This window comes from Durio zibethinus, chromosome 14 (assembly GCF_047325235.1).
Source record: "Durio zibethinus cultivar Kanyao isolate XHJ-2024 chromosome 14, ASM4732523v1, whole genome shotgun sequence".
Lineage (NCBI taxonomy): Eukaryota > Viridiplantae > Streptophyta > Magnoliopsida > Malvales > Malvaceae > Durio > Durio zibethinus.
The window spans coordinates 21,932,855-21,957,212 of NC_143175.1; the positions used below are offsets into that span (position 1 = coordinate 21,932,855).

At 34.3% G+C, this 24,358-nt stretch overlaps 1 protein-coding gene across 1 annotated transcript; it reads left to right on the forward strand.

The window, feature by feature from the left end:
* The first annotated feature begins 1,253 nt into the window (after nucleotides 1-1,253).
* LOC111294158 (DNA-directed RNA polymerase I subunit 1-like) lies at nucleotides 1,254-24,218 on the forward strand. Its single transcript, XM_022887352.2, has 21 exons — nucleotides 1,254-1,445; nucleotides 1,598-1,767; nucleotides 2,131-2,290; nucleotides 2,373-2,672; nucleotides 3,477-3,749; nucleotides 3,857-4,027; nucleotides 4,977-5,142; nucleotides 6,671-6,858; nucleotides 12,257-12,520; nucleotides 13,557-13,645; nucleotides 13,888-14,035; nucleotides 14,149-14,367; nucleotides 14,951-15,286; nucleotides 15,380-15,524; nucleotides 16,843-17,051; nucleotides 17,762-17,964; nucleotides 19,063-19,261; nucleotides 19,343-19,590; nucleotides 20,858-20,998; nucleotides 22,223-23,012; nucleotides 23,422-24,218. The coding sequence occupies exons 1-21, from the start codon at nucleotides 1,428-1,430 to the stop codon at nucleotides 24,010-24,012; spliced, it is 5,028 nt and encodes a 1,675-aa protein (XP_022743087.2). The 5' UTR covers nucleotides 1,254-1,427; the 3' UTR covers nucleotides 24,013-24,218.
* Nucleotides 24,219-24,358: the final 140 nt, after the last annotated feature.

Sequence of the window (24,358 nt, forward strand, 5' to 3'; positions counted from 1 at the left end):
TTGAAAATAGGTTTGGATAAAATGTTTTTGTTTTAAAAATATGAAAATAAAAACAAGTAAAAGAAAGTGATTAAAGTTTTTAGACTTCATTTGCTATTAATAATATATTATTTATAAATAAATATAATAATATTTATTAATATAATATTTATATAATAAAAATATTATTTTATTAATATATTATTTGTAATATCACTGTAATGGTTTCATTGTAATTTTTATGACTAGTAGGTAACAATGCCAAATTATTTTCTAAAAATTGAAAACATAATTTTTCTATTTTAACAATTTTCGAAATTTTTAAAAATGTTATCTTCAGTTTTCAAAAATAATCTACTGAACATGTTTTTGTTTTTAATTTTCAAAAAAATTGAAAAAAAAAAAAAACAAAAACAAACGACCGCTTAAGTTTCGTTTGGTTTTGAGAAAATGTTTTTTATTTTTACTTTTTAAAAAATAATTTTTAATTTTTAATTTCTTAAAAAATGTATTTAGCAAGCGAAAATAAAAATTATTTTCAAAAAATGTAAAAAATAAATAAAATAAATAAAATATTCAATGATATTATTATTAATATCATCTAATGATAAATATAATATATATTTTATTAGTTAATGATATTAAAAATGTTCTAATATGGTAACTTGCAAAATATAAAAAAAAAAAATTGTACAGTTATTATTTTCATAATTAAAAATATATATTTTTTGTTATCATATTTCAATCTATTTTTATTTTTGTTTTCCAAAAATTTATTTTCATTTTTAATTAAAAACACTTTTTCATTTATATTTTTTATTTTTTAAAAATAAAAAAAAAAAAAACTCTATTTTTTGAAATCAAACACTACTTAAAATAAGTTCTTATTTATTTGCAAAAAAAAATCACATGTCAGGCTGATAATTACTTTCTTCACTTGACATTTACTTTTTTCTTTTTTTTTTTACTTTGATACTGCTATTTGTACTTGTCATTCATTTTAAGTAATTTTTTTTTTATTTGATACAACAAATGATTATGAGTGATGGATTAATGTTTATTTTCTTAAATTTTTTGTTATAATAATCTAATGAACATTTGATAACTTTATAAATTAATTTTTTATTGGGTGTTGGATTAAGGGAGCGTGTCTTAGACAGTTGAGCCCATTGTATTCCTGTGCCGGGCCTTACTTACTTGGCCTATAGCCAACCCGATCCGACCCAACCAACATCAAGTAGATTAATTCGCATTTTTTTCCCCTCGTCCTCGTTGCAGTTGTCTGGCCAGACTATAAATAAGAGTGGAAGGGTTCTTAAACCTCAACAGAACCCCCTCCTCTCGACTCTTTCTCCGCCGCCGACTAGCGTCAATTTTCTCACCGCCGGCCATTTTATCATCTTCCACTTCCGTCACCCTTTCATTTTCTCTCACCGCTGACAGCCACCATGGCCCAAGTTATGGAGGTCTTTTGCTCTCCCTTAATCTTTGTTCTTCAAAATTTTGACAGTAAATAAGATTTCCTTAACTATTTTTATTATTAAGTATGTATTATTTTTGAACCTGAAAGTTCAAAGTTTTCTCAAGTGGGAGCATTTTTTCTGAATGAATTTTGTAGGGCGCAACGGATTCAGTAGAGGCGGTGTGGTTCAATTTCATGACAACCGAACAGGTTCGAAAACACAGCGTTTTGAAAGTTACCAACGCCAATTTGCTTGACTTCATGGATCGCCCTGTGCCTGGCGGATTATACGACCCCGTTTTAGGACCTCTTGAGGATCGAACCCCGTATGTTCTTTGTTTTGTTTTTCAACTTTTCCTTTCTGCTACGTATTTCTTTGCCTCATAAAAAGTTGCTATAAAGAGAAACCAAATGATAGGCAGAAAAAAATTTAATAGATTAAAAATGGAAAAAGACAAGAAAATGTAAAACTTGTAAAACCTTAACACCAATTCTAACATAATTATTCTATAAAAATGTAAAATCATGCTTCTTTATATTCATTGTTAATTCCTTAAAAATATTGTTTGCATTTTACAAAGGCAGCTGTGCGTCTGGCAATAACTAAATGCTACTTAAAAAATTTTAATGAACTATAGATAAAGGACTATTTGTTTTATAGAGTTACATTATTTTGACTTTTATTGCAGTTGTAAAAGCTGTGGCCTCTTGAAATTACATTGCCCAGGTCACTGTGGTCACATTGACTTTGTGTCTCCGATTTATAATCCCCTGCTGTTCAATTTTCTTCATACCGTTCTTCAAAAGACCTGTTTCTTTTGTTACCATTTTAGGGCAGAAAGGACTGAGGTAAATTATTTTTCAATTTTTTTATCTTGGATTTTTTTGTTACTTATCTAATATCTCTTTATTGTGTTTGCATTTATTTAAGGTTGACAGATGCGTTTCTCAGTTGAAACTCATTGGGAAAGGTGATATTGTCGGTGCCAAAAGGTTAGATGCAGACTCCAGAGATCCATCATCATATCCAGAGTATATTGAAGGGAGCCAAGAATTAGGTTCTATATTACATAATTCTCAAGCTGTAAACCCTAAAGAATGGACATCTCTTCAACTTACGGAAGCAATGTCAGTTTTAAATAGCTTTCTGAAACTGAAATACAAAAAGTGCAAGAACTGTGATGCGAAAAATCCTGCTATCACAAAGCCCACTTTTGGTTGGTTTCACACGGTATATCTCTTCTTTCTCATCTTTTTTCTTCAAATCTCTATCCTTATGTTTCTACACTGTGATTCACTTAAAAGATTTTCTGCTAGCTTTTATCCAGTGGGCCATATGTGGCTCTAATTTTAGATTATAAACAATATTAAAAAATGGCATATTGGAAGAAGGATAATACTTCGGGAAGTGGTGGAGGGTGAGAACCAGCCTTTCAACAATTGCTGATGCATAGTCTGTTTTGTGATCATTCCTGTATGGTTTTAAATTGATACCAAGACATAACAAACGTTTAACACATTAGACAGTTGATAATCTGAAAAAGATAATGATCCATTTAGTTGTTGAAATGTTTCCATTTATCATCTTCATTCTACGTTATATATGATCAATGAATTAAGTTTAGTAACTAGATTGAATAGATGACCTTCAGAAGAGACTTAAAAATTCCACATACTTTTCTGTTTGCATAGCTTACCATGAGGATATTTAAAAAACAAAACCAAACTAAGTCATTTCTTTCTATGTGGGCATCGTACCACAAGGATATGTGTGTGTAAGTGATTGATTTTTCTTTTATATCATATCGCAAGATTTGTTCAAGTACACTTAGAATGTCATGCCTATAAATATTGCATTTTGTCTTTAGAGTTTTCAATGATTATTTTTTCCATTTGGATGGATCTGCACAGTGATTCAGTAGTGGTTTCGTTTAATTTCTGTAATTAAGTTAGTCACCGTAATCTTCTTTTCCAACTTGGAAAACTTCAGGGCTTTAATGGTTCAATTCTTAAATGTCCTGGTTGCTAACTGCAGAGTGGCATGTCTGGTGCCCAAATGAGGGAAAATGTTATCAGAGGATGCAAAATGTTAGACAAATTTTCTGGGGAAGCTAGATCTGGGATAGAAGATGCGAGTGATGCATCTAGCTCTGAAAATGGTGTTGATATAGCTGAAATGGATACTCCTAAAACTGGCTTCATAGGAGCTGAAGAAACTAGTGCAAAGGCTCGTAAAAAGAAGGCCGAAGTGCCTCTTGAGTTCATTAAGCAGAAGAATTTGTTTTCAGGACCTCTCTTGCCATCAGAGGTATGATTCTTGGTTATGCCAACGTTTCTAGCATTGTATTCATGTTTACCTTTGTTTACTGTTATTTTGAGTGGAATATTCATTTTAGAATTCTTATTCTGCCACAGGTTAAAAAAATTATAAAACTTTTGTGGGAAAATGAGTTTGAACTTTGCCTGTTGATCAGTGATATCCAGCAGCAAGGATTTGGAGAGAAAGTGGGCTACTCTATGTTCTTCCTAGAGACCATTCTTGTACCTCCTATTAAGTTTCGCGCCCCAACCAAGGGAGGTGATTCTGTAAGTACCAACATTCAATAGTTCCTTGTTTCTTTTCAAGAGGGTGGGAGGGATGTTGAATAAGTTTGTTCAGCTCACCCCTGTTACATGTTGAGAGATGATGGATGGTTTCATATGTTATAAATGCTACTCATGTGTATACAGGGATTCAAGAATTGGGATGGTTTGTTGGACATACATAAGTTGGAGATGGGGTTGAAATTTATTTTGTGATAGTATGTGGACTGGGGAGGAGTCTCTGATGCCTGATGTATTATGTATGATGATAGAAAAGAATCTAAGCGGTGGGGGGGGGGGGGGGAGATTATGCACCTTACCAACTATGGACATGGCTTTTATATTTTTCTTGGTTTCCATTATTTTTTTGCATTTTCTACTTCCTTTTCACTTTAAGCTTTTAAAACTTGTCTTTATACTTATTGAAAACCTCGTGATACTCTGACCTTGCTGCAATGGCAATAATATGATTTGATTATTCGAGAACAACATAACTAGTTAATTTTTTCGGCCCATATTTTGGCTCGCTATTTTTTTCCTTAGAGCAAATTAAGCATGGGATGATGATGCATATGCTGTTTTTCTCTTAAACTAATATCTTGATTGAGGGCCAACTCTTAATTAATGTATGTGAACTTTTTTTCCCTCCCATATTGTCACTGTACTTGCTTTAGGTGAAAACTTTTCTATTTGTGGTGGATTTTATGATTTAATGTGAGGTTTAATTTAGCATTTTGAGAGTCATATAAATGACTTTTTGTCACTTTCAGTTAACTTTGGTTGTTCAATTTTTGAGAATTGAATGTCAGAATTTAGATTGCCCAGCTTTTCTTTTTAATTTTCTGTTTCTTTGCTATTGCTGCTGCATATGGACTAGTCATTTTCTTTTAGGAATGAATCTCTTCTAACATCATTTTCAATTTTCTTTCCTTTTTTTTTTTTTTTCTTGTAGGTGATGGAGCATCCTCAAACTGTTTTGCTAAGTAAGGTGTTGCAGGCCAATATATCACTAGGAAATGCTTATACTAACAATTTGCAGAGTTCAAAGGTTGTAGTTAGACTATGGATGGATCTTCAGCAATCAGTAAATTTGTTGTTTGATGGCAAAACTGCAATAAGTATGGTTTCTTTCTATTTCTCATGATGCACTGTGTTGGTGAGAAATCCATGTAAATTGCTATCTGTTTGACCAGAGATAAAAGTTCCACTGCAGTGCAGGGGCATAACAACATGTATATTTAGCATGTTGTGATAGATAAAATTTGTTGGTTTGTATTTTGCGCTAGACTGAGCTAGAGAGAACATGGCATACTTGCCCTTTAATTCTTGTTCTTGACTTGTATTACAAATCTTGCTTCTTGTCGAATTTTTATATGTCATGTCATATGCACATTGGAGTGTACTAGTTTTAGTTATTGATGGGTGACAGCATGTGATTTGAAACTTCCAAATTCTTGTTCAATCTTTCCGTTCCCAAAAATGAGTTTATTTGGAATTAACATTCAATGCTCTTCAGATTTGTTTGTTAGAAAAATAAAAAGGAAGAATTCTCCTTTTTTAAATTGGTGTTTTTCCCTGATTTGTGTTAAAATGTGTTTGCATGAATGGTTGACTTTCTAGTAGAGGAAATTGATATTATGAAATTCCTTGAGAAACATCACATAACTTTTGTCTGAAATCTATGTTCACAATAGTTTTGAACTGAAAGGGAAGCTTGTGAATGAGTTAACACTATTAATTTCACAAGTTTGGAAATGAGAGAATGATATTTGAAAACAAACTCGCTACTTGTATTTCTTTATACCAGATGTATTGTCTAGTGGTTTAATAAAATTCCAGTGAAGTTTAAGGGGAAATTTTACATGATGACTGGGCAACTAAGTGTTAACGTACTAGGGGATTGCGGTTGAGATGGCAATACTACAATGAATTTTGTGGGCATAAAAGAGAAAATATGATTAGGAGTGAATGCAAAAGAAAAAGGGTGGGGATTATATCCATTGGACAAAATGAGGAAAGCGTTAAGGTTGTTTGGGCACATAAACAGGAGACCTACAAAGTGCCAATGCCCCTATGAAAAGATGTGAATTAATGGAGAATGCTCATGTAGTCATGTCAAGAGAGAGGGAGAGGAAGACCAAAGATAATATAGACTGAAATGATCTAATAGGCCCTCGCTTTTACTCAGCCTATTGAGGATATGGTTGTAATTAGATCAAAAGTGCTACTTGATCCTTATAGTGACCTCCTGCCATGCAGAAAGTGCTTGGTTTGTTGTGCTAATATGGAAAAGGGAAAAAAAAGAGGGAAAACTTTAATTTGTTGAAAGCTAATTTAAATAGTGAATTTGTATCATCTCCCCAACTGGATGCTGCAATAGAAGACAGGGGAGTACACTCTCCTTTTGTTTCTGTTACTCTATCTTTCATGTGTGCATATCTGTGGGTGAGGATGGATAGGAAGAGTGGCAATCCGGCTGCTGCTCAATTATGCATGCGATGTTTAAATACTTTGCTTGCATGTTTGGCTCTTTGCTTTAGACTAATTATAATGCTGTTGGATTGAGATCTTTCCAATAATTATGATGTTGTTAATTAAGCATTTGATATGCCAGTTAAGCAGTGAACTCTTTATTCTTAATGGCAGGTCAAAGGAGAGATGCGAGTTCAGGAATATGTCAGTTGCTGGAAAAGAAGGAAGGCATGTTCCGCCAAAAAATGATGGGGAAAAGAGTTAATTTTGCATGCCGATCCGTTATATCTCCTGATCCTTATTTAGCTGTTAATGAGATTGGAATTCCACCTTATTTTGCATTAAGGTTAACCTATCCTGAGGTAAGCAGTTTGTAATGATGTTTTTTTTGTAGCTATAAAGCATCATTCCTTTTTAGTCCATCTTGTCGATTAATGTATTTTTAGGAAGTTATTTGAACATCTTTATGATCTTCTAGCATTTCTCTCAAATATTGAAATGGAGTTTAATGAGTGCAATTTAGATTATTACTTTCTCTTATTTGTATTATTTTGCTTGGTCTTGACTCTTGAGATTGGCTTGCTGCTTGATAAGATTGTTGTCGGCCTTCTAAGGAAATTATTTTTTTGGTCCCTTAGTTATGCAGTCTTTCCCAATAATGAGTGCTTCTGGTTACCTTTACTTGTAACCATTTGCCTATTGTTTAGTACAAGCCTTCATATCTTTATTCGATAGGAGAATTCTTTGTAATCTAAGGATTTTCTTTTGGTTGGGGGTGATGGAAGGGGGAATTTGGTTTCCCAACTAGAATGATTCATGACGCCAAACCAGTTACAGAAACTAGAATTCTGGTTTGCATCATTAATGTGGAGTTGGCATTTGTGAAAGGATTATTGGCAGTAGATCTGTGAGGCCATAACAACAAGGCTTAATTAGGACAAGACACCAAGTTGATGGGTGGCTTGCTACCCATGCATGCTTACATATATTTTTGGTCTGAGAATAGGATTAATGCTGGTTAAGTCTGTGTGAAGTTTGGAAGTTGCTGTAAACAGAAAAGAGTATTTATTTCTAAACACCTTTAAGACTTGGTAAGTTTCAAGGTGCAGATAACCAGTCAAACCCCTTTTGTTGATTTAAAGTTGAAGAAATCTCTTGAATAAAACTATTTTATTTTTCTATATATATTTATTTTATTACAATGCTAGAATTGCAAGAAAATATATAGGCTAAAGACTGAATATTCTCAGCCTTAAAACCCAAGATTTTCGTGCATTAAAAACAGCTAATCAAAGGAGAAATTTACTCTCTACACATAATGGTAAAATATTTAATGGATTTGGTGTAATTACCCGAATCACTACTTATTCTAAAAATAAGAGACTTAACTAAAATAGACAAAGTCAATTAATCAAGTGATAATGAAGATTAGATTTCCTCACTCCCCCTCAAGTTAGGTGATAGATTTCAATCATGCTCAGCTTGGACTTCAGATTCTCGAAGTTGTTTCGAGAGAGAGCTTTAGTAAGTATGTATGCAGTTTAGAGGCATGTGGGAGTATAAACTAATCCAACAATCCCTTCCTCTATCTTCTTTTTGGTGAAGTGACGATCAATCTCCACATTTTTAGTCCTATCATGATGAACGGGATTCTTTGCTATACTTATGGTGGCTTTGTTGTTGCAAAATATCTTCATGGATTCTTCTGCAGAGACCTTTAACTCCTCTAGCAACCTATTCAGCCATATTCCCTCACATATGCCATGAAACGTAGATCTAAATTTAGCTTCCGTGCTATTTCTAGCCACCATAGATTGCTTCTTGCTTTGCCAAGTAACCAAATTTCCCCACACATAGGTATAATAATCGGTAGTTGATCTTAGTCAGTAATGAGTCCAGCCCAATCAGCATCAGTGTAACTTTCAGCATTTCAGCGTGATGTCTTTTTAAAAAATAACCCTTTGCCAAGACTCTTCTTTAGGTACTATAAGATTTGATACACAACCCTCAAGTGTTCCTTGGTTGGGTTGTTCATGAATCTGCTTACCATGCTAATCGAAAAACTGATATTTGGTCTTGTATGAGAGAGGTAGATGAGTTTCCCTACAAGTCTTTGATATCTGTCCTTATCTGTTGGTAGACTTACTTCTTCCATTCCTACCTTATTCATTGTGTCCATAGGGGTGTCAGCACGTTTGCATCCAAGCACTCCAGTTTCTTTTAGTAAGTCTAGGACATACTTATGCCGTGAAACAGAGATGCCATTCCTTGAGTGAGCTACCTCAATGCCCAAAAAATATTTGAGTTGTCCCAAATCTTTGATTTCAAATTCTTTAGCTAGTAGGTTCTTTAGGTTGCTAATTTCTTCCACATAGTCTCCAATAAGAATAATGTCATCCACATAGACAATAAGAATGGCTATATTTCCTTCAGGTGAATGTTTGACAAACATGGTGTGATCGGTCTGGCATTGTGAAAAACCATACTTCTTTACCAGTTTTGTTAGTCTATCAAACCATGCACGTGGGGATTGTTTGAGACCATATAAAGACTTTTGAAGTTTACATACCTTGCCAAAATTGTTTTGGTTTTTGAATCTTGGAGGGATTTCCATGTAAAATTCTTTTTCTAGGTCGCCATTAAGAAATGCATTTTTGACATCTAGTTGGTGGAGTGGCCAATCTAGATTTGTTACCAATGATAATAACACCCGGATTGAATTAAGTTTAGCAACCGGAGCAAATGTCTCCTCACAGTCAACACTATAAGATTGAGTAAATCCTTTTGCAACAAGACGAGCTTTGAATTTGTTGATACTTCCATTTGTATTGTGCTTGACAGTAAAAATCCATTTGCACCCAATTGGATTTTTCCCTTTGGGTAGCTTTGAAATCTCCCTTGTTTTGTTCTTTTTTAGGGCTTTGATTTGTTCTAAAAGAGTCATATTCCATTTTGGTTGTATAAGTGCTTTATGAATGTTATTGGGAATCTGCATATTGTTTAGTGTGGTAACAAAAGCTCGATAACTAGACGATAAACCTTCATAAGAAACTACATTACAGATTGGGTATTGATTACATGATCTCACACCTTTCCTTAGAGCAATTGGTTGATCAAGATCATCAATAGATTCAATTGAATCAGATTCAGTAAGAGTGTTCCCTGTGTTGGTTTCAAGTATCTCTGAAATCAGTTTAGATTCTTTGTTTTGCTTTGAAGGTGTACATTCTCCTAAATCCTTATGAGTTTTATGTTTTCTTGAATAGACAATCAATTCTTTGTTTGTTTTCTCTTGTGTGGACTTCGGGCTTGAAGGATTTGGTTGGATGTTTTGGACTTGAAAGGGAGTTAGAGGATCTGGTTGGATGTTTTGGACGTGAAAGGGAGTTTGAGAAGTGTTTGGTGGTTAGGTAATAGGATCTTCCCAAAGCTGATATTCCCGTCTGATTGGATTCTCCCCATTAATGGTAGTTTTGGGAAAGTAAGGTTGATTTTCAAAAAAGGTAACATTCATGGAATGGTAGAATTTCTTTGTTACTAGTGAGTAATACTTGTATCTTTTTTTATTCGAGGAGTATATATGCATTTGATGGATTTGGGATCTAGTTTGCTTTGGTTTTGTTGGCTAGTAAGAACAAATGCAGCGCATCCAAACACTTTAATGGGAATAGACGATGATTTGAAGGTGAGGATAGAAACCAAGAAGGGATTGGCAAGGTGTTTGAAATTTCAGGACTCGAGAAGGCATTCTGTTTATAAGATATGTAGCGGTAAGAACAGCCTTACCCTAAAAATGCTAAGGTACATGGGCAGCCTTCATGAGGGATCTTGCAACTTCCAAAAAATGTCTGTTCTTTCTTTTAGCAACCCCATGCTGTTGAGGAGTATTGACACATGAGCTTTGATGAATTATACCATACTTCATTAGATATGATCCAAGGATTGAATTGTAGTATTCTCTCTAATTGTTGGTTCTTAACACTTGGATTTTGGTTTTGAATTGAGTTTGTATCATATTGTTGAAGTTTTGGAATAGCTGGCCCACTTCTGATTTTTCCTTCATAAGGAATACCCGAGTAACCCTGGTGTGAGCATCAATAAATGTGACAAACCATTTGGAGCTAGTAATGTTATTTACTCTGGAGTGACGCCAAATGTCACTGTGTATCATGGAAAAAGGATGGGATGATTTGTAAGGCTGATTAAGATATGTGGGTACGGGTATGTTTGGATAGTTGGTAGACTTCACACTGAAAGCTGTTAGGATTTTTATTGAATAATGAAGGAAACAATCTTTTGAGGTGCAAAAAATTTGGATGACCTAACCGATAGTGCCACAATATGATAGTATTATCTTTATTATTACTGAAGCATGAAGCCACACAAGAGGCATTCTGATATTATCTTTTAGAATCATTAGCTCTAAGGATATACAGTCTTACACACATCTTAGCATTGCCAATCATTTTTCCCGAATCCAAATCTTGAAATTCACACATATTTGGAAGAACTTTAGTAACACACTTAAGGTCTCTTGTAAGTTTGCTTAGAGATAGTAGATTGCAACTTAGATTTGGGATAAATAGAACAAAATTAAGTGTTATCTCTTTGGAAATAATAACAGAACTTGTATTGGTTACTTTTGAAAGTGAGCCATAAGTAATTCGAACTGTGAAGTTTTCATGACATGAGTTGTATTTACTAAATACAAATGCATCCCCAATCATATGGTCTGAAGCTCCTAAATCCATAGTCCATGAATTTTATTTCTCTAGTATTATGCTCAAGGTACTTAGAAAATTACCTTTTTGTGCTAAAGAACCTGTTCGAATAGGAGTGGTAATGTTTTGCAGTGATTGGGAAACACTAGCTCTAGTGTTAGAGGTAACCTCCGGCGTCAGGCTCTCCCTTTCGCTAGCCATGCTGGACTCCGAGTGAAACTTTTCAAAGGTTCAAATCGTGCTTTGATACCATGAAAAAATCTCGAGTAAAACTTATTTTATTCTTCTGTATATATTTTATTACAATGCTAGAATTGCATGAAAATATATAGGTTAAAGACTGAATATTATTAGTCTTAAAACCCAAGATTTTCATGCATTAAAAACACCTAATCAAAGGAGTAATTTACTCTCTACGCATAATGAGAAAATATCTAACGGATTTGGTGTAATTACCCAAATCACTCCTTATTCTAAAAATAAGAGACTTAACTAAAATAGACAAGTCAATTAATCAAGTAATAATAAAGATTAGATTTCCACAAAAGTCAATAGACAAGCAATATATCTTTCCCCCTAGACTTGTATACAACATCACATGATCAATATCTATCATTATTGCTGATATATGAAACATATATACTGGTGAAAGTATTTCCTGTTATCCTTTTTAAAATACATAAAAGGAAGTCTAAGGGGGAGAGCAGATTCCCACCTTACACCTCAATCCTCTCAGGGCTAAAGAGATTTTACATTTTTTAGTGTAAACATATTTTAAACCTTTGCTACCATTTAAGATGTGTAGTTGAAGTATGCCTAGAATTTCCTATAAGTAATCAAGTTGCCAAATTAAATTTGCAAGGTACTCTGTTAGAATAGTTAAATTTATTTTGATAATGCTCCTCATTTGCAAATATATATGAAATTTCTCTGTACTAAATTTCCATTTTTAGGAAACAAATCCTCTTAGAAGTGCAGTTGAAAACCATTGTCTTCTGATTTTTGTTGCGCTTTTTTTTCACTGTTGATGTCTTTGCAGAGAGTGACTCCTTGGAATATTGTAAAGTTGAGGGAAGCTATTGTAAATGGCTCTGAGATTCATCCGGGGGCTACACACTATGTTGATAAGTTGTCCACTCAAAGACTGCCACCAAACAGAAAGTCACGTATTTCCATATCAAGAAAATTACCTTCATCAAGAGGTGCTATCACACAATATGGAAAGAATTTTGACTATGAATTTGAAGGAAAAATTGTTCTCCGGCACTTACAAGACGGAGATGTTGTGCTAGTCAACCGACAGGTACTTAGACCTTATCAATTAATTGCAGTGCTGATCTATGCAAGTTGTCAGCTGTCTTAAAAATGTGGAAACCTGCTTGGTTAGGTGAAAATGCAGGAAAGTCTATGCATAATAGTAGGGCTTATATTTAAGTTTTTTTTTTTATTTATCTCTAAATGCATGTGAAAAAAAATGAAGAGAAAGAAATTAGTAATTCCCATTTATAAATAATGGCTATCACCTGTTGGGGCAAAGTTAATGGTGTAATAGACTCAAATGCAGCTTGATCTGGTTTGTTACAGGAGAATTGGCTATGTTGCTGTCTAACCACTCATGCAGTCCATCTTATTATGTCCAAGCACTTTTACTTTTTTCATTTGATTATCTCATTCTTAACGTACATGTGGTTAAAGGATAATAGAAAGTTTTTGGCAAGAATTCTAGATATTAGCTTTTAAAATTATTATTTTGCTTGGAAGGTTCTTAATCCTATTTCTTATTATTTCTTGTTGGAACAGTAAAGCTTCACAAACTTGTTTGTGGTTACTGTCTATTTCTCCAAATTTACTGGCTGTGGGTGTAGGTGCTAATGAGTGTGCGTCCATTGTTATTCTTTTTCCATTTTCTTTCCTTTTACATTCTACATGAAGCCATTGCCAACACTGTTTTGTTGGGATAGTGGTGCTACTATTTGTTGGTATTATACTCTGTAAAGAAATGAAATAAGACCTTTTATGTTGTAGAAGGTAATAGAAATGCTGTTGAGCCAATGAATTGTGGTATTTATTTATTCCATAGCATATTAGTTTTATTCTAATGTGTCAAACATCTTTTTAATCTCTTTCGAAGGTTTATGTTTTAGTACAATTCATTCACGGAAATCATGAAAAAGATTATCAATGTTTGCTAAAAATGGAAAGTACTTGCACTTTTATTGAATGAAAGCTTTGACCTTTCTTTGTGGTTTTCCATATGGTGTGAATCACATTTCTGATTAAATATTATCATTCATTTCATTGTTGTTTCTAGAGTTTGATTCAAACTTTTTGTCTGGCAGCCTACGCTTCACAAGCCAAGTATAATGGCACATGTAGTTCGTGTGTTGAAAGGGGAGAAGACAATTCGTATGCACTATGCAAATTGCAGGTTGATATTGTATGAAATATGAAAAATACATGCATACATAGGTGAGACCTAGAATAGATAAGCGCACGCATGCAGTACTGTAAAAATATGTGAGGTTTGTAGATATTGCACCCTCCTGTACATTACATACATGCATATAATTAGTTATTAATGGTTAGTTTTGAGACGTGTAATCGCACTTTGTAAGCATTATCGATTCTGATATCTTTTTTCTTTGTTTTTTTTTTTTGTTCTGGTTTCAGTACGTACAATGCTGATTTTGATGGTGATGAAATAAATGTACATTTCCCACAAGATGAAATTTCACGTGCTGAAGCATACAACATTGTTAATGCAAATAACCAATATGTCAGACCTTCGAATGGTGAACCAATTAGAGCTTTAATTCAGGTTTTGAATGCATTATAGTGATTTTGCATGACAATGACTTCCTTTCTCCCTCCACTTCTCGATATAACTGGTAACTCTATTTGCAATCTTCTACTTTTACTGTAAATTTTCAGGATCATATTGTAAGTGCAGTACTTCTCACAAAGAGGGATACTTTCTTAAGCCGTGATGAGTTTAATCAGCTTTTGTATAGCTCTAGTGTTTTCAGTTTAGCCCAAAGTTCTATCTCTGGTAAACCTGGTCAGAAAGTATTCATATCAAGTTCTGAAGAAGGGATGCTGTCCATTCTACCTGCAATATTGAAACCAAAACCTCTTTGGACAGGGAAGCAGGTAAGTAATTGATACGCTTGGAAGCTTTTTGTGTGTTATCCACCCATGTTTACTTTTTCGTGTACAGTAACTTCTAGTTGTGCCAAAGTATTGCAGTGGTTTGTATCTCTCACCTTTGCCCCAGCAGCAAGGTTTTGACTTGTGGATATAAATTATGCTTATATACCTGCATTTTGAAAGAGTCAAAGTATATGTAACCAACCAGGAGAAGAAAAACTAAAATACTGTAGAAGAAATAGATATTGAATTCTGTATTGAAAAAGATAGAAATTACAACCTAGTTTTATAGGTTAAGATAAGACCTCAGCCCCTTTATTTTAGGAACAAAATAAACTAAGCCAAAGGATAGAATCAAGGAAATCCAATCCTGTTTACAGCAAGCTAATCAAAATGAAAAACTTTCCAAAAAATAAATTTAGTTGACAACCGGATATCTCTAATAAAGGGATGTCTGATATCTTCTACAATATATATATATATATATATATAAAATAAATATCTTACCCTTGTTATACAGTATCAATATTTGGTAATCAATTACTGATTTTTTTTTTTTTTTAAATTTCTCCTTCCATGTTTCTAGGTCATCACTGCTGTGCTAAATCATATTACCAGGGGTCGCCCACCATTTACGGTGGAAAAAACTGGGAAAATACCACATGATTTTTTTAAGAACAAATCAAATGAAAATAAACCAAAGAATGATGGTCAAGAAAGCAAGGATGCTGAAAAAAACTCAAAGAAAGAACCTGATGAAGAAAATGTATTGATTTACAGAAATGACTTGGTGCGTGGTGTGATTGATAAGGCTCAATTTGCTGACTATGGTCTAGTTCATACCGTTCAGGAGCTATATGGCTCAAACACTGCAGGCTTTTTGCTGTCAGTATTCAGTCGTCTTTTTACAGTTTTCTTGCAGGTCAGCTAGCTTCAATTGCTAAAATTCAATTCTTAATTTTGCAGCATTTGGAATTTGATTTTCAAACTTGCTTGTATATTATTCATGATGCAGATGCATGGTTTCACGTGTGGAGTAGATGACCTTTTGATAATGAAAGATAAAGACATTGAAAGGAAGAAGCAACTAGAAGAATTTGAAGAGAAAGTTACAGAAGCACACTATGAGTTTTGTGGAGTCAAGGCGGATACTGAAATAGGTATGTTAAAATTTTGAATGCTTCTTAGAATATCCTGTTTCTATTGCAAATTAATGTCAAGTTTGTGCTAATTATATAAAAACTTATATTTTTTATTCATATGAAGAAAATGGCACAGAATAAATACGTTCATGTCTCTGCCATATTGACTTTGGGTCTTTTCCAAATAATCTATATCTTCTTTTTATGGTCGGTTGATGTAGCATATTGGTGCTACATCGTATCTTACAGCAGTAATTTTTTGGAAAAAGATGTGGCTTGACCTATATAGGTTTTATTAGAAGACTTATGTAGAGTTAGTTTGCTATTAATAGTACCATATTTTCCTGACTATGTGAATTATACATTTTTCCATTTTAAGTTTTTAGATTTACTGAAGAGCACATTCAAGAAATATTATACTGGTTCCTCAATTCGTTAGTTAATATACTAGATTACTTAGAATGCTTCTAAATTTGTTGCATTGTATGGTATGTTCTGAAGCCTGCAACTGCCTCTTCCACTTGCTGAATTAGAGTCAATGATGTTAGAGGAGAGAGATCTGCTTTCCTACAAGAAAGGTAAAGCGGAAGTGAAAGAAAAGGGAAAAGAAACAGTAACGAATAAATAGGATCATTGTCCTTGTCAATTGTTTTTCTGGTGACACCATACTTGGTGGAGAGGACATGTAAAATGAGATCTGGAGAGTGGACAGCAAAGAAAACAGGGAAACAAGGAGAAACTAGAAAAAGCCAAAAAAAAAAAAAAAAGGAAAAAACAATCCAATGTTGGTTTTTCCCATAAAGGGTAATGACATGAGGGTGTTATTAGATTCTACTCTTTGATTTGCGATATCAGAGCAGAGTGAGCATTTTGATAGCAGTTGGCTAACCAGTTTAACCATCCAAGAAAAGATTGTAGATCTTTTTTCTTTTGAAATAAGAGTGGGGAAAGTTTAATTTTGGTGTGGGTTGTTGTTTATGGTTAACTAAATATAAAAATTATGCTCCTTGAAATTTGTTACTATAAGTCCTTTAGGAAGGAAACTAAAATTTATTAAATGTGTGCGCTATTTGATCTATTTTCATTTAAGACTGATATCTTGCTAAGCTATGCAAGCTTATACAAGCCTGTGCAGTCCTATTGCATTTCTTTGATAGAATAATGGTTCGTTCTCTTTCATTTTCTTCATATAAGAGTGAACAACATTCAAGGAGAAGTCATTGTCTCTTTCACAACATTTGCAGTTGGACACCTTGTTTGTTTGCCAGCAGTTGCCTATGCTTACTATTATGTACAAAACATTGTAACACAAATGTAATGGCTTGATCTGTTTCAGCTCCGACAGAATTGCAATTGAAAATTGAGAGAACCATACGTAGAGATGGAGAGGCTGCACTGACAGCCTTGGATAGGAAGATGATTACTGTGCTTAACAAAAACACAAGCCAAGGTGTTCTTACCGAGCTGTTGTCTGAGGGTTTAGTAAAATCTATGGGAAAGAACTGTATATCCCTTATGACTACATCTGGGGCTAAAGGTAGTAAGGTAATTTTCTGCTTTTTGTCATGGTTATAGTAGCACAATTTGGTGTTGTACTTATATGTGTTTGTGTGTGCGTTTATCTCTTTAACAAGAGCTTCTTCATAGGAACAATTTACTGGTGTCTGTTGCAAATAGGAGACTTTCTTCAAGTTAATAGTCTAATCGTTGGCTATTCCTCTGAATCCTTTACTTGCTTTGGTTGTTTTAGAGTGTGTGCTGTGTGCATGAGTGCAGATGGTTCTATTTTTTTATTCATTTTCTATAAAATTGTTCTGGTTTTAGTTTTACATTTGTGAATATTGAAAATGTCAGATTTGGATCTTAGGACCTTCAGACTGTTTCTGGAGCTACAACACATAGAGGGAATATTGGGTAGATTATGTGTCTGTCTGTACCTTCATTAGTTTTGATTGTTGCAAGTTGCAAAAAGTCAGTTTGAAGTTTCCTTCTAGAGTGTACATCTGGGAGTAATCTCTTCTTGCAATGGAACCTCTTCCTCCAGCTTTTCATCACAAGAGTAAAGTCGTGAAGATTTTAGAATTCCTGGCTTATGATAAGGTTTTTACTGATTATACAAGAATTCATTATGTGATCGGGTGTCCAAAGTTCATTGCTGTTAAGCAAACATAGCGTTTAATGATGCTATTGCCTCGATGGGGTCTTTGAAGAGGCTGATTGGTTGGTTCTAACTATTTGCTTTCTGCTTCAAACAGGTTAATTTTCAGCAAATTTCTTCTTTCCTGGGTCAACAAGAATTAGAAGGGAAACGAGTTCCTCGAATGGTTTCTGGTAAAACATTACCTTGTTTCCATCCTTGGGATTGGGCAGCTAGAGCTGGTGGTTTCATCAACGATCGGTTTCTTAGTGGTCTTCGGCCACAAGAATATTATTTCCATTGTATGGCTGGACGTGAAGGGTAAATCAAACTTAATCTTCAGCTTCTCTTGGTTTCTTCTAATTGGAATGCTTTCTCTTGAAGCTTTATGTACAATTTAACCAATATTACTACTTTTTGCTTGTTTTTATGGCTTTTCACGTTATACTTGTAGTAGGACCTATGTTATGGAGAATCTCCATATGCTTTTATAGATGGGAAGGAGTATAATTACTGGGCATTTTTTCCTGATGTTATCTAGTTTTGTATTCTTTTCTTCAAGCCAGAATCTGCTCTAGCCCTCCACTTGACAGGTGTTTTTGGGTACTGTTGGGTGGGTTGCTAATTTCTATCCAGAATATACGAGTCTAGGGTTTTATTTTATGTTATATTGGAGCTGGTTGATATGAATAGTAACGCTGGGCTCTAGATGTGTTTGCTTGAAATGCTTTTGATTTTTAGGTGGGTAGGATGACTAACTGCAAGATGTAGGATGGGGCTTATGGGAGATTAATTCATGGATTTAGATATTGAAGAAAAAATTGTTTCTTATTAGTTGTGTTGTCATGGTTCTGCAAAATTTTTGAAGTTGAAGCTGATGCAAGAGGAGAATGAGGTGATGTATCTATCCAGCCTTATTATTAAATTATTTCCTACAAAATCTGAATGAATTTATTAGTTAAGACATCTGGGATTTATAACCTGACATCTTAAAATTTAGGTTTTGCTCTTTTATGGAAGTGTCGTAGGAGGAAAATTTTGGAGTTATCTAAGCTAGAGGGATAGAGGTATAGATGGAAACCCTATTATAACAGCTCCATCTGGTTTATGAGGAGCCCGACTGGTTCTGGAATTTTTTGATTTAATGCATTAAAGTTTTCTTTTTATGGACCAAAATGCATTTTCCTCCTTGTTTACCCTTTTGTTCATATACTTCTTTTTATGGTATGCTTTGTTAACACATTAAAGTGCTGCTTCAATGCTGAATTATGTCATTCTGACATGAAATTATTATTTTGGATAGCTTTATGGTTATAAAATTGTTTGGAATTTTCAATTGTTCTTCCATGTATGAGGACGTATTTTATTTCAGCATTTGTGTTCCTGTTCTTTGTATAACTTTTATCTTCTGTTTTACAGTCTAGTTGATACAGCTGTCAAAACATCACGCAGTGGATACCTGCAGAGATGCCTTATAAAGAATCTGGAGTGTTTGAAAATCAGTTATGATCTAACTGTTCGTGATGCTGATGGCTCCATTGTTCAATTTAACTATGGGGAAGATGGAATCGATGTCCATCAAACCAGTTTTATTGCAAAATTCGAAGCACTGGCACTAGTGAGAACTTCTTCCTGAATTTTTGAGTTTGAATTGTAATGAAAACTAGTTTCTTAGTGTTTTTCTCTCTGCTTGTTTTAGAATCGAGATATGATGTCAGAAAAGCTTAGTTCTCAGCTTGGGGAACCTGATGACACCAGAAAAATATTGCCCAATGGTCTTAGGGACAAAGCTGTGCAGTTTATAAAGAACAACCTGCACCATAAAATAAAGCCAAAAGACTTCTTAGAATTATTAAAGCTTAAATTTCTTTCAAGTCTTGCACAGCCAGGAGAACCCATTGGTGTGCTTGCCGCTCAATCTGTCGGAGAACCTTCAACACAGATGACGTAAGATGCCCTTTACTTTCAGAAAAAAAAAAAAAAAAGTGAACTGTTCTATTTGACATGATGGAGTATTAATGAATTTTATGCTCAATATGATAGTCAAGCAATCGATATGTTTTAGGATTTAGAGTGTAATGCTTTTGTGTTTCTGAAAATCATTGTTGATTGGTAAGATTTACTGGTATTCCAAAGTTTGTGCCCAAGCTACAAGTCATCATCATTGTCATTATCATCATCTTCCCCTCCTATCTCTCAAAATATCATCTGAAAAGAACATTTTGGAATCTTACTTGTATGTGATGAAAACTTCGTCATTTTCCTTGCATTTTAACCTTAAAACAGTCTCTGATACTAGTTCTTGGTCTTCCTGAAGTTCTTTCTATTAGAGTCTTTTGTTTAATAACATGATTTTTGTGAAGCCCAACTACTTTACCTTGTTAGAATTTAGTCTTACCATTTCTTTTGGACATATGGATGCATATGTTTATTTTTAACAGAGTTATTTAATGGGACTTGAAAACAGAATAATTGAAATGTTAGGAATGAATTGAAACTTCACTTGAAGTTTCAGGACAAACAGCTGCATTGTACCCTATCTAGGGTTGACATATTGTGTATCTGTGATCTTTGGTGGCATGCATTTGTTTATTTTTAGCTTGTTTAAGAAAATTGTATGTGCCACGTCAGGGGATGCTAGAGGGAAATTTTGCGTCGAAGTATTGGATTTTAAACAGGTAGAACCCAACTACGATTTCTACTTCCTTTTTCCAATTAGTGAAGTTTGTTTTTATTGAGGCTTAGAAAATTAATATACTGGAAGGGTGTATCTGTGAAAGATTTAGCTTCCAATGTTTCTAGTTAATCATTTACGTGAGAAATATTCTGGAAACAAATTCTTTTTTTTTTTTTAAGTTTTTCTCATGTATGAGCTTGCTGGGTAACCAATTTTAATTATGGGTCTGTACTTTTTGTGACCCTGCTTATGAAGACTCAATGGTCTCAACTGATTAACCGCTTTAGTTTAAACAGCAAGTTCCCTTGTTTACTTATCCAGGCTCCAGACAGTACATTCTTGTGTTCATATTTCATATGTTATTGTCTATATCCTTACGTGCTACTTTCTTCCTTGATGTGAGGATGCAAATGTTACTCACACAATAATATGTATTTTACTCATATATGTAATTTTTTTTAAGCATGCATTAAATTCTATTTCTATGGATTTGCCTTTTCTTTCTTTGTCAATTTCATTTGGATGTTCTGTTCTCAGGCTGAATACTTTCCATCTTGCGGGGCGAGGTGAAATGAATGTTACACTTGGTATTCCACGTTTGCAAGAGATCTTAATGACTGCTTCAATTGATATCAGGACTCCTGTTATGACGTGCCCCTTGCATAAGGGGAAAACAAAGTAAGTTGCTGTCACTTGTCGGTTGAGCCTCTCTTGATCATTATTTATAAATTGCTAATCAGTTGAGCCTCCCTTTATCAATATTAAAGTAGGATATGAAAGGAAGTTAATATTTTAGTTAACCTACATTTTTATCCTTTTTACCCAACTTTCAAGTCCAAAACTTTGAGCAAAAGGCGATTCAGATATTAACGTTCTACATTTCAGCTGGACTAAAACATTAACTTTTACTAAACCACCTTTTAGAATGGTGTTTGGACCAAAATATTACTTCCTCTCTCAAACTCAAGTTGTAATGAAAACAAAAGCCCAAATCAATGCCTTATTTTTTTCCCTTCTTTTTCACCATTTGCCTCTCAACTGCAACATCTCATTTTCTTTTGTCAGCCCAGACGTAGTAATGGACACTTGAATTCCTTTCCACCCACCCTCCATTTCTCTCTTCTTCTTTGCCATAGCTGATTCGTCTAGCCAAAGGGTGAAGAGTCTGCATGTGTACTATCGATGCTGTGTTAGACATATATATTCCCACTTGTATCCATCCATGTGGTAGTGACACTGGTATGGTGACCTCAGATGGCAAGTCCATGTAAAAAGATGACAGTTTTTAAGGATGATTTTTAATTGAAAACTAGTCAACATGCCTTCTTTGATAGAGTGATCAGAGGTAGGCTTCTTTGTAAAGTCCCCAATAAATTGACTTAGATCAAATGCAAAGTTTCTTTTTGTTATCTTTAAGCAGGGTCACATTACATACTTTGTTTGGTTGAAGAGCAGTAAGAGAAGGAACATAACTGCATAAATACTTAAAGAGAAATATTAAAAAGAAATATTAAAGGAAATTTTCTTTGTACATCTGAAAGGTAATGATAATAATGAGGAATCGTTCCTCTTCAAATTGCTGCAATTAAAGAGTATAAATATTGGGGGATTTTGATGGTTTCTGAGGGGTATGTGCATCCCTCCAAGTTTCTACTCCCAAATGAAAATGTTTTCCAAATGAGGGAGATTCTACCTTTCTCCCTCCTTTCCCTTCCACAAACGAATAAAACCTTATCCCTTTACTGTAGTATTGTACAATAAGTCTTTGCCAGGTAATCTGAACTTCTGAATTGGCTGCCAAGCGGTGCAGCTTTAGACATTTAGATGATTTGATTCTTTTAATATTAGTTTAATGTTTGGCTTTTCCTTTAATAACTACTTTAATGTATTTTGCTTGTGTAGGGAGGATGCCTTGTGTCTCGCTGATAAGATGAAGAAAATCACAATAGCAGATATATTAGAGAGTATGCAAGTATCTATCACGCCATATGCTGTTCACGATGGTGATATTTGCAGTATCTATAAACTCAAAATGAGGCTTGGCAAACCTGGCTGGAATTTTAAGAACAGTGATATAACAGTAGAAGACTGTCAGCATATCTTAGAGATAGTGTTTCTGAGGGAGTTAGAGGATGCCATACAGAACCATCTGGTTTTGCTCTCCAAAATTAGTGGCATAAAGAATTTTATGCCTGATTCACGACCAAATACTTCAAATGATATGGATGAAAATGTTTCTGAAAGCAGATCTCGTGAAATGGAGAATGATGATGATACTGATGATGAGGAAAGAGGTGAGGATCTTGGTCTAGATGCACAAAAACAGAAACAGCAAACAACAGATGAGATGGACTATGAAGATGGTTCGGAAGAGGAACAAAATGAAGGGGCATCATTGACTGGGTTGGAAAGTGAAATTGATATATCTGAGGATGAGAATGGAACTATTGAAAATAATGTGATTGGATCAGATAATGATAAGGATGAGATTTTTCATAGTTCACCAAACCTAGAAACCAGATCTAAGCCTAAGTCAAGGGAGAAAAACATCAGATCAGAACCCAAAAGAAAAAAGATGAGGGGAAAGTTTTTTAGGAAGGAGACTGATAGAGCAATATTTAATTCTACCAAAGGATTGCGCTTTGAGGTCCATTTTAAGTTGGTAAATGAACCTCACATTTTACTGGCTCAGGTACTTGCTCTCTTTTTCTGGTCATTTATCATTGCATTGTTTCATATGTATCTAATTTATTTTAAGACCACTGCCTCCCTTTTTCTGTGAAATAAATTGAAAATGAAACCAATAATAACAAGGAACACTTTCTTATTCTGTTGCAATAATTAAATTTTCATTGAAGCTTTTGCTTTCCCGCCTTTACCTGTGGAACAGGGATGTGAAAAGGTTGAAATATGCTGATATTTTGGTTAAATGTTCTCATTTCCTCCCTTTTTTTGTCTTTGCCTTTTGAAATTTGCTTCTGGATGGATGTTTACATTTGAATTTGAAGGTAGTTATAAAAAGAACCGATGGGCCTTTCTTGCTTTGAATTTTTAGTTAGCTAATGCACAGTTTCGGTCTTTTCTGGTCTAATCTTCTGCAGATTGCTGAGAAGACGGCAAAGAAGGTTTACATCCAGAGCTTTGGAAAGATTGACCAATGTCGAGTGACGGACTGTAGTGAGAATCAGGTGTTTTACTACGGAGAAGATCCCAAAAAAAGGAAGAGTCCATCTGACAAGGAAAACATACCAGCACTGCACACAGCTGGAGTGGATTTTGGTGCTTTTTGGAAGATGGAAGATCACCTTGATGTTAGGTATTTATATTCCAATAGCATTCATGCAATGCTCAATACATATGGAGTGGAAGCTGCCAGAGAAACCATCATTAGCGAGATCAGTCACGTTTTCTCATCTTACGGGATAGCTGTCAATATCCGCCACCTGACACTTATTGCTGATTTTATGACCCATTCTGGAAGGTATCGACCTATGAGCCGGCTTGGTGGTATAGCAGATTCTATATCACCTTTCAGCAAAATGTCTTTTGAGACAGCCTCTAAATTCATTGTTGAGGCAGCAAAACATGGGCTGGTGGACAACTTGGAAACACCATCCTCTAGAATCTGCCTTGGATTGCCAGTGAAAATGGGCACTGGTTCTTTTGATTTGATGCAGAAATTGGAGATCTGATCTTATATTTAACCATTCACTAGCTTTGAAATCTTGTAGAGTGGAGTCCATCCATGGATATGATATACTAAAAGCGAGAAAAATTCGTGTGCCAAGTGAGTTTGTTAAATAGGGCTGTAAGTTTTACAGGACTCATTCTCCCTCTTCAATATGGATTATAAACATTTCAATTTCAGGTGAAATGCATTAACAATCATTTGAACAAATGATTTTGTCGATTTCTTTTTTTAATGGTTATTCATTTAAGCCCCGATGATGGGAAATCTTTAACGTAAATGAAAAAAATAAATTGCTGATTATTCTTTGATTAATGGATAAAGTTATGCTGATTATTCTTTGATTAATG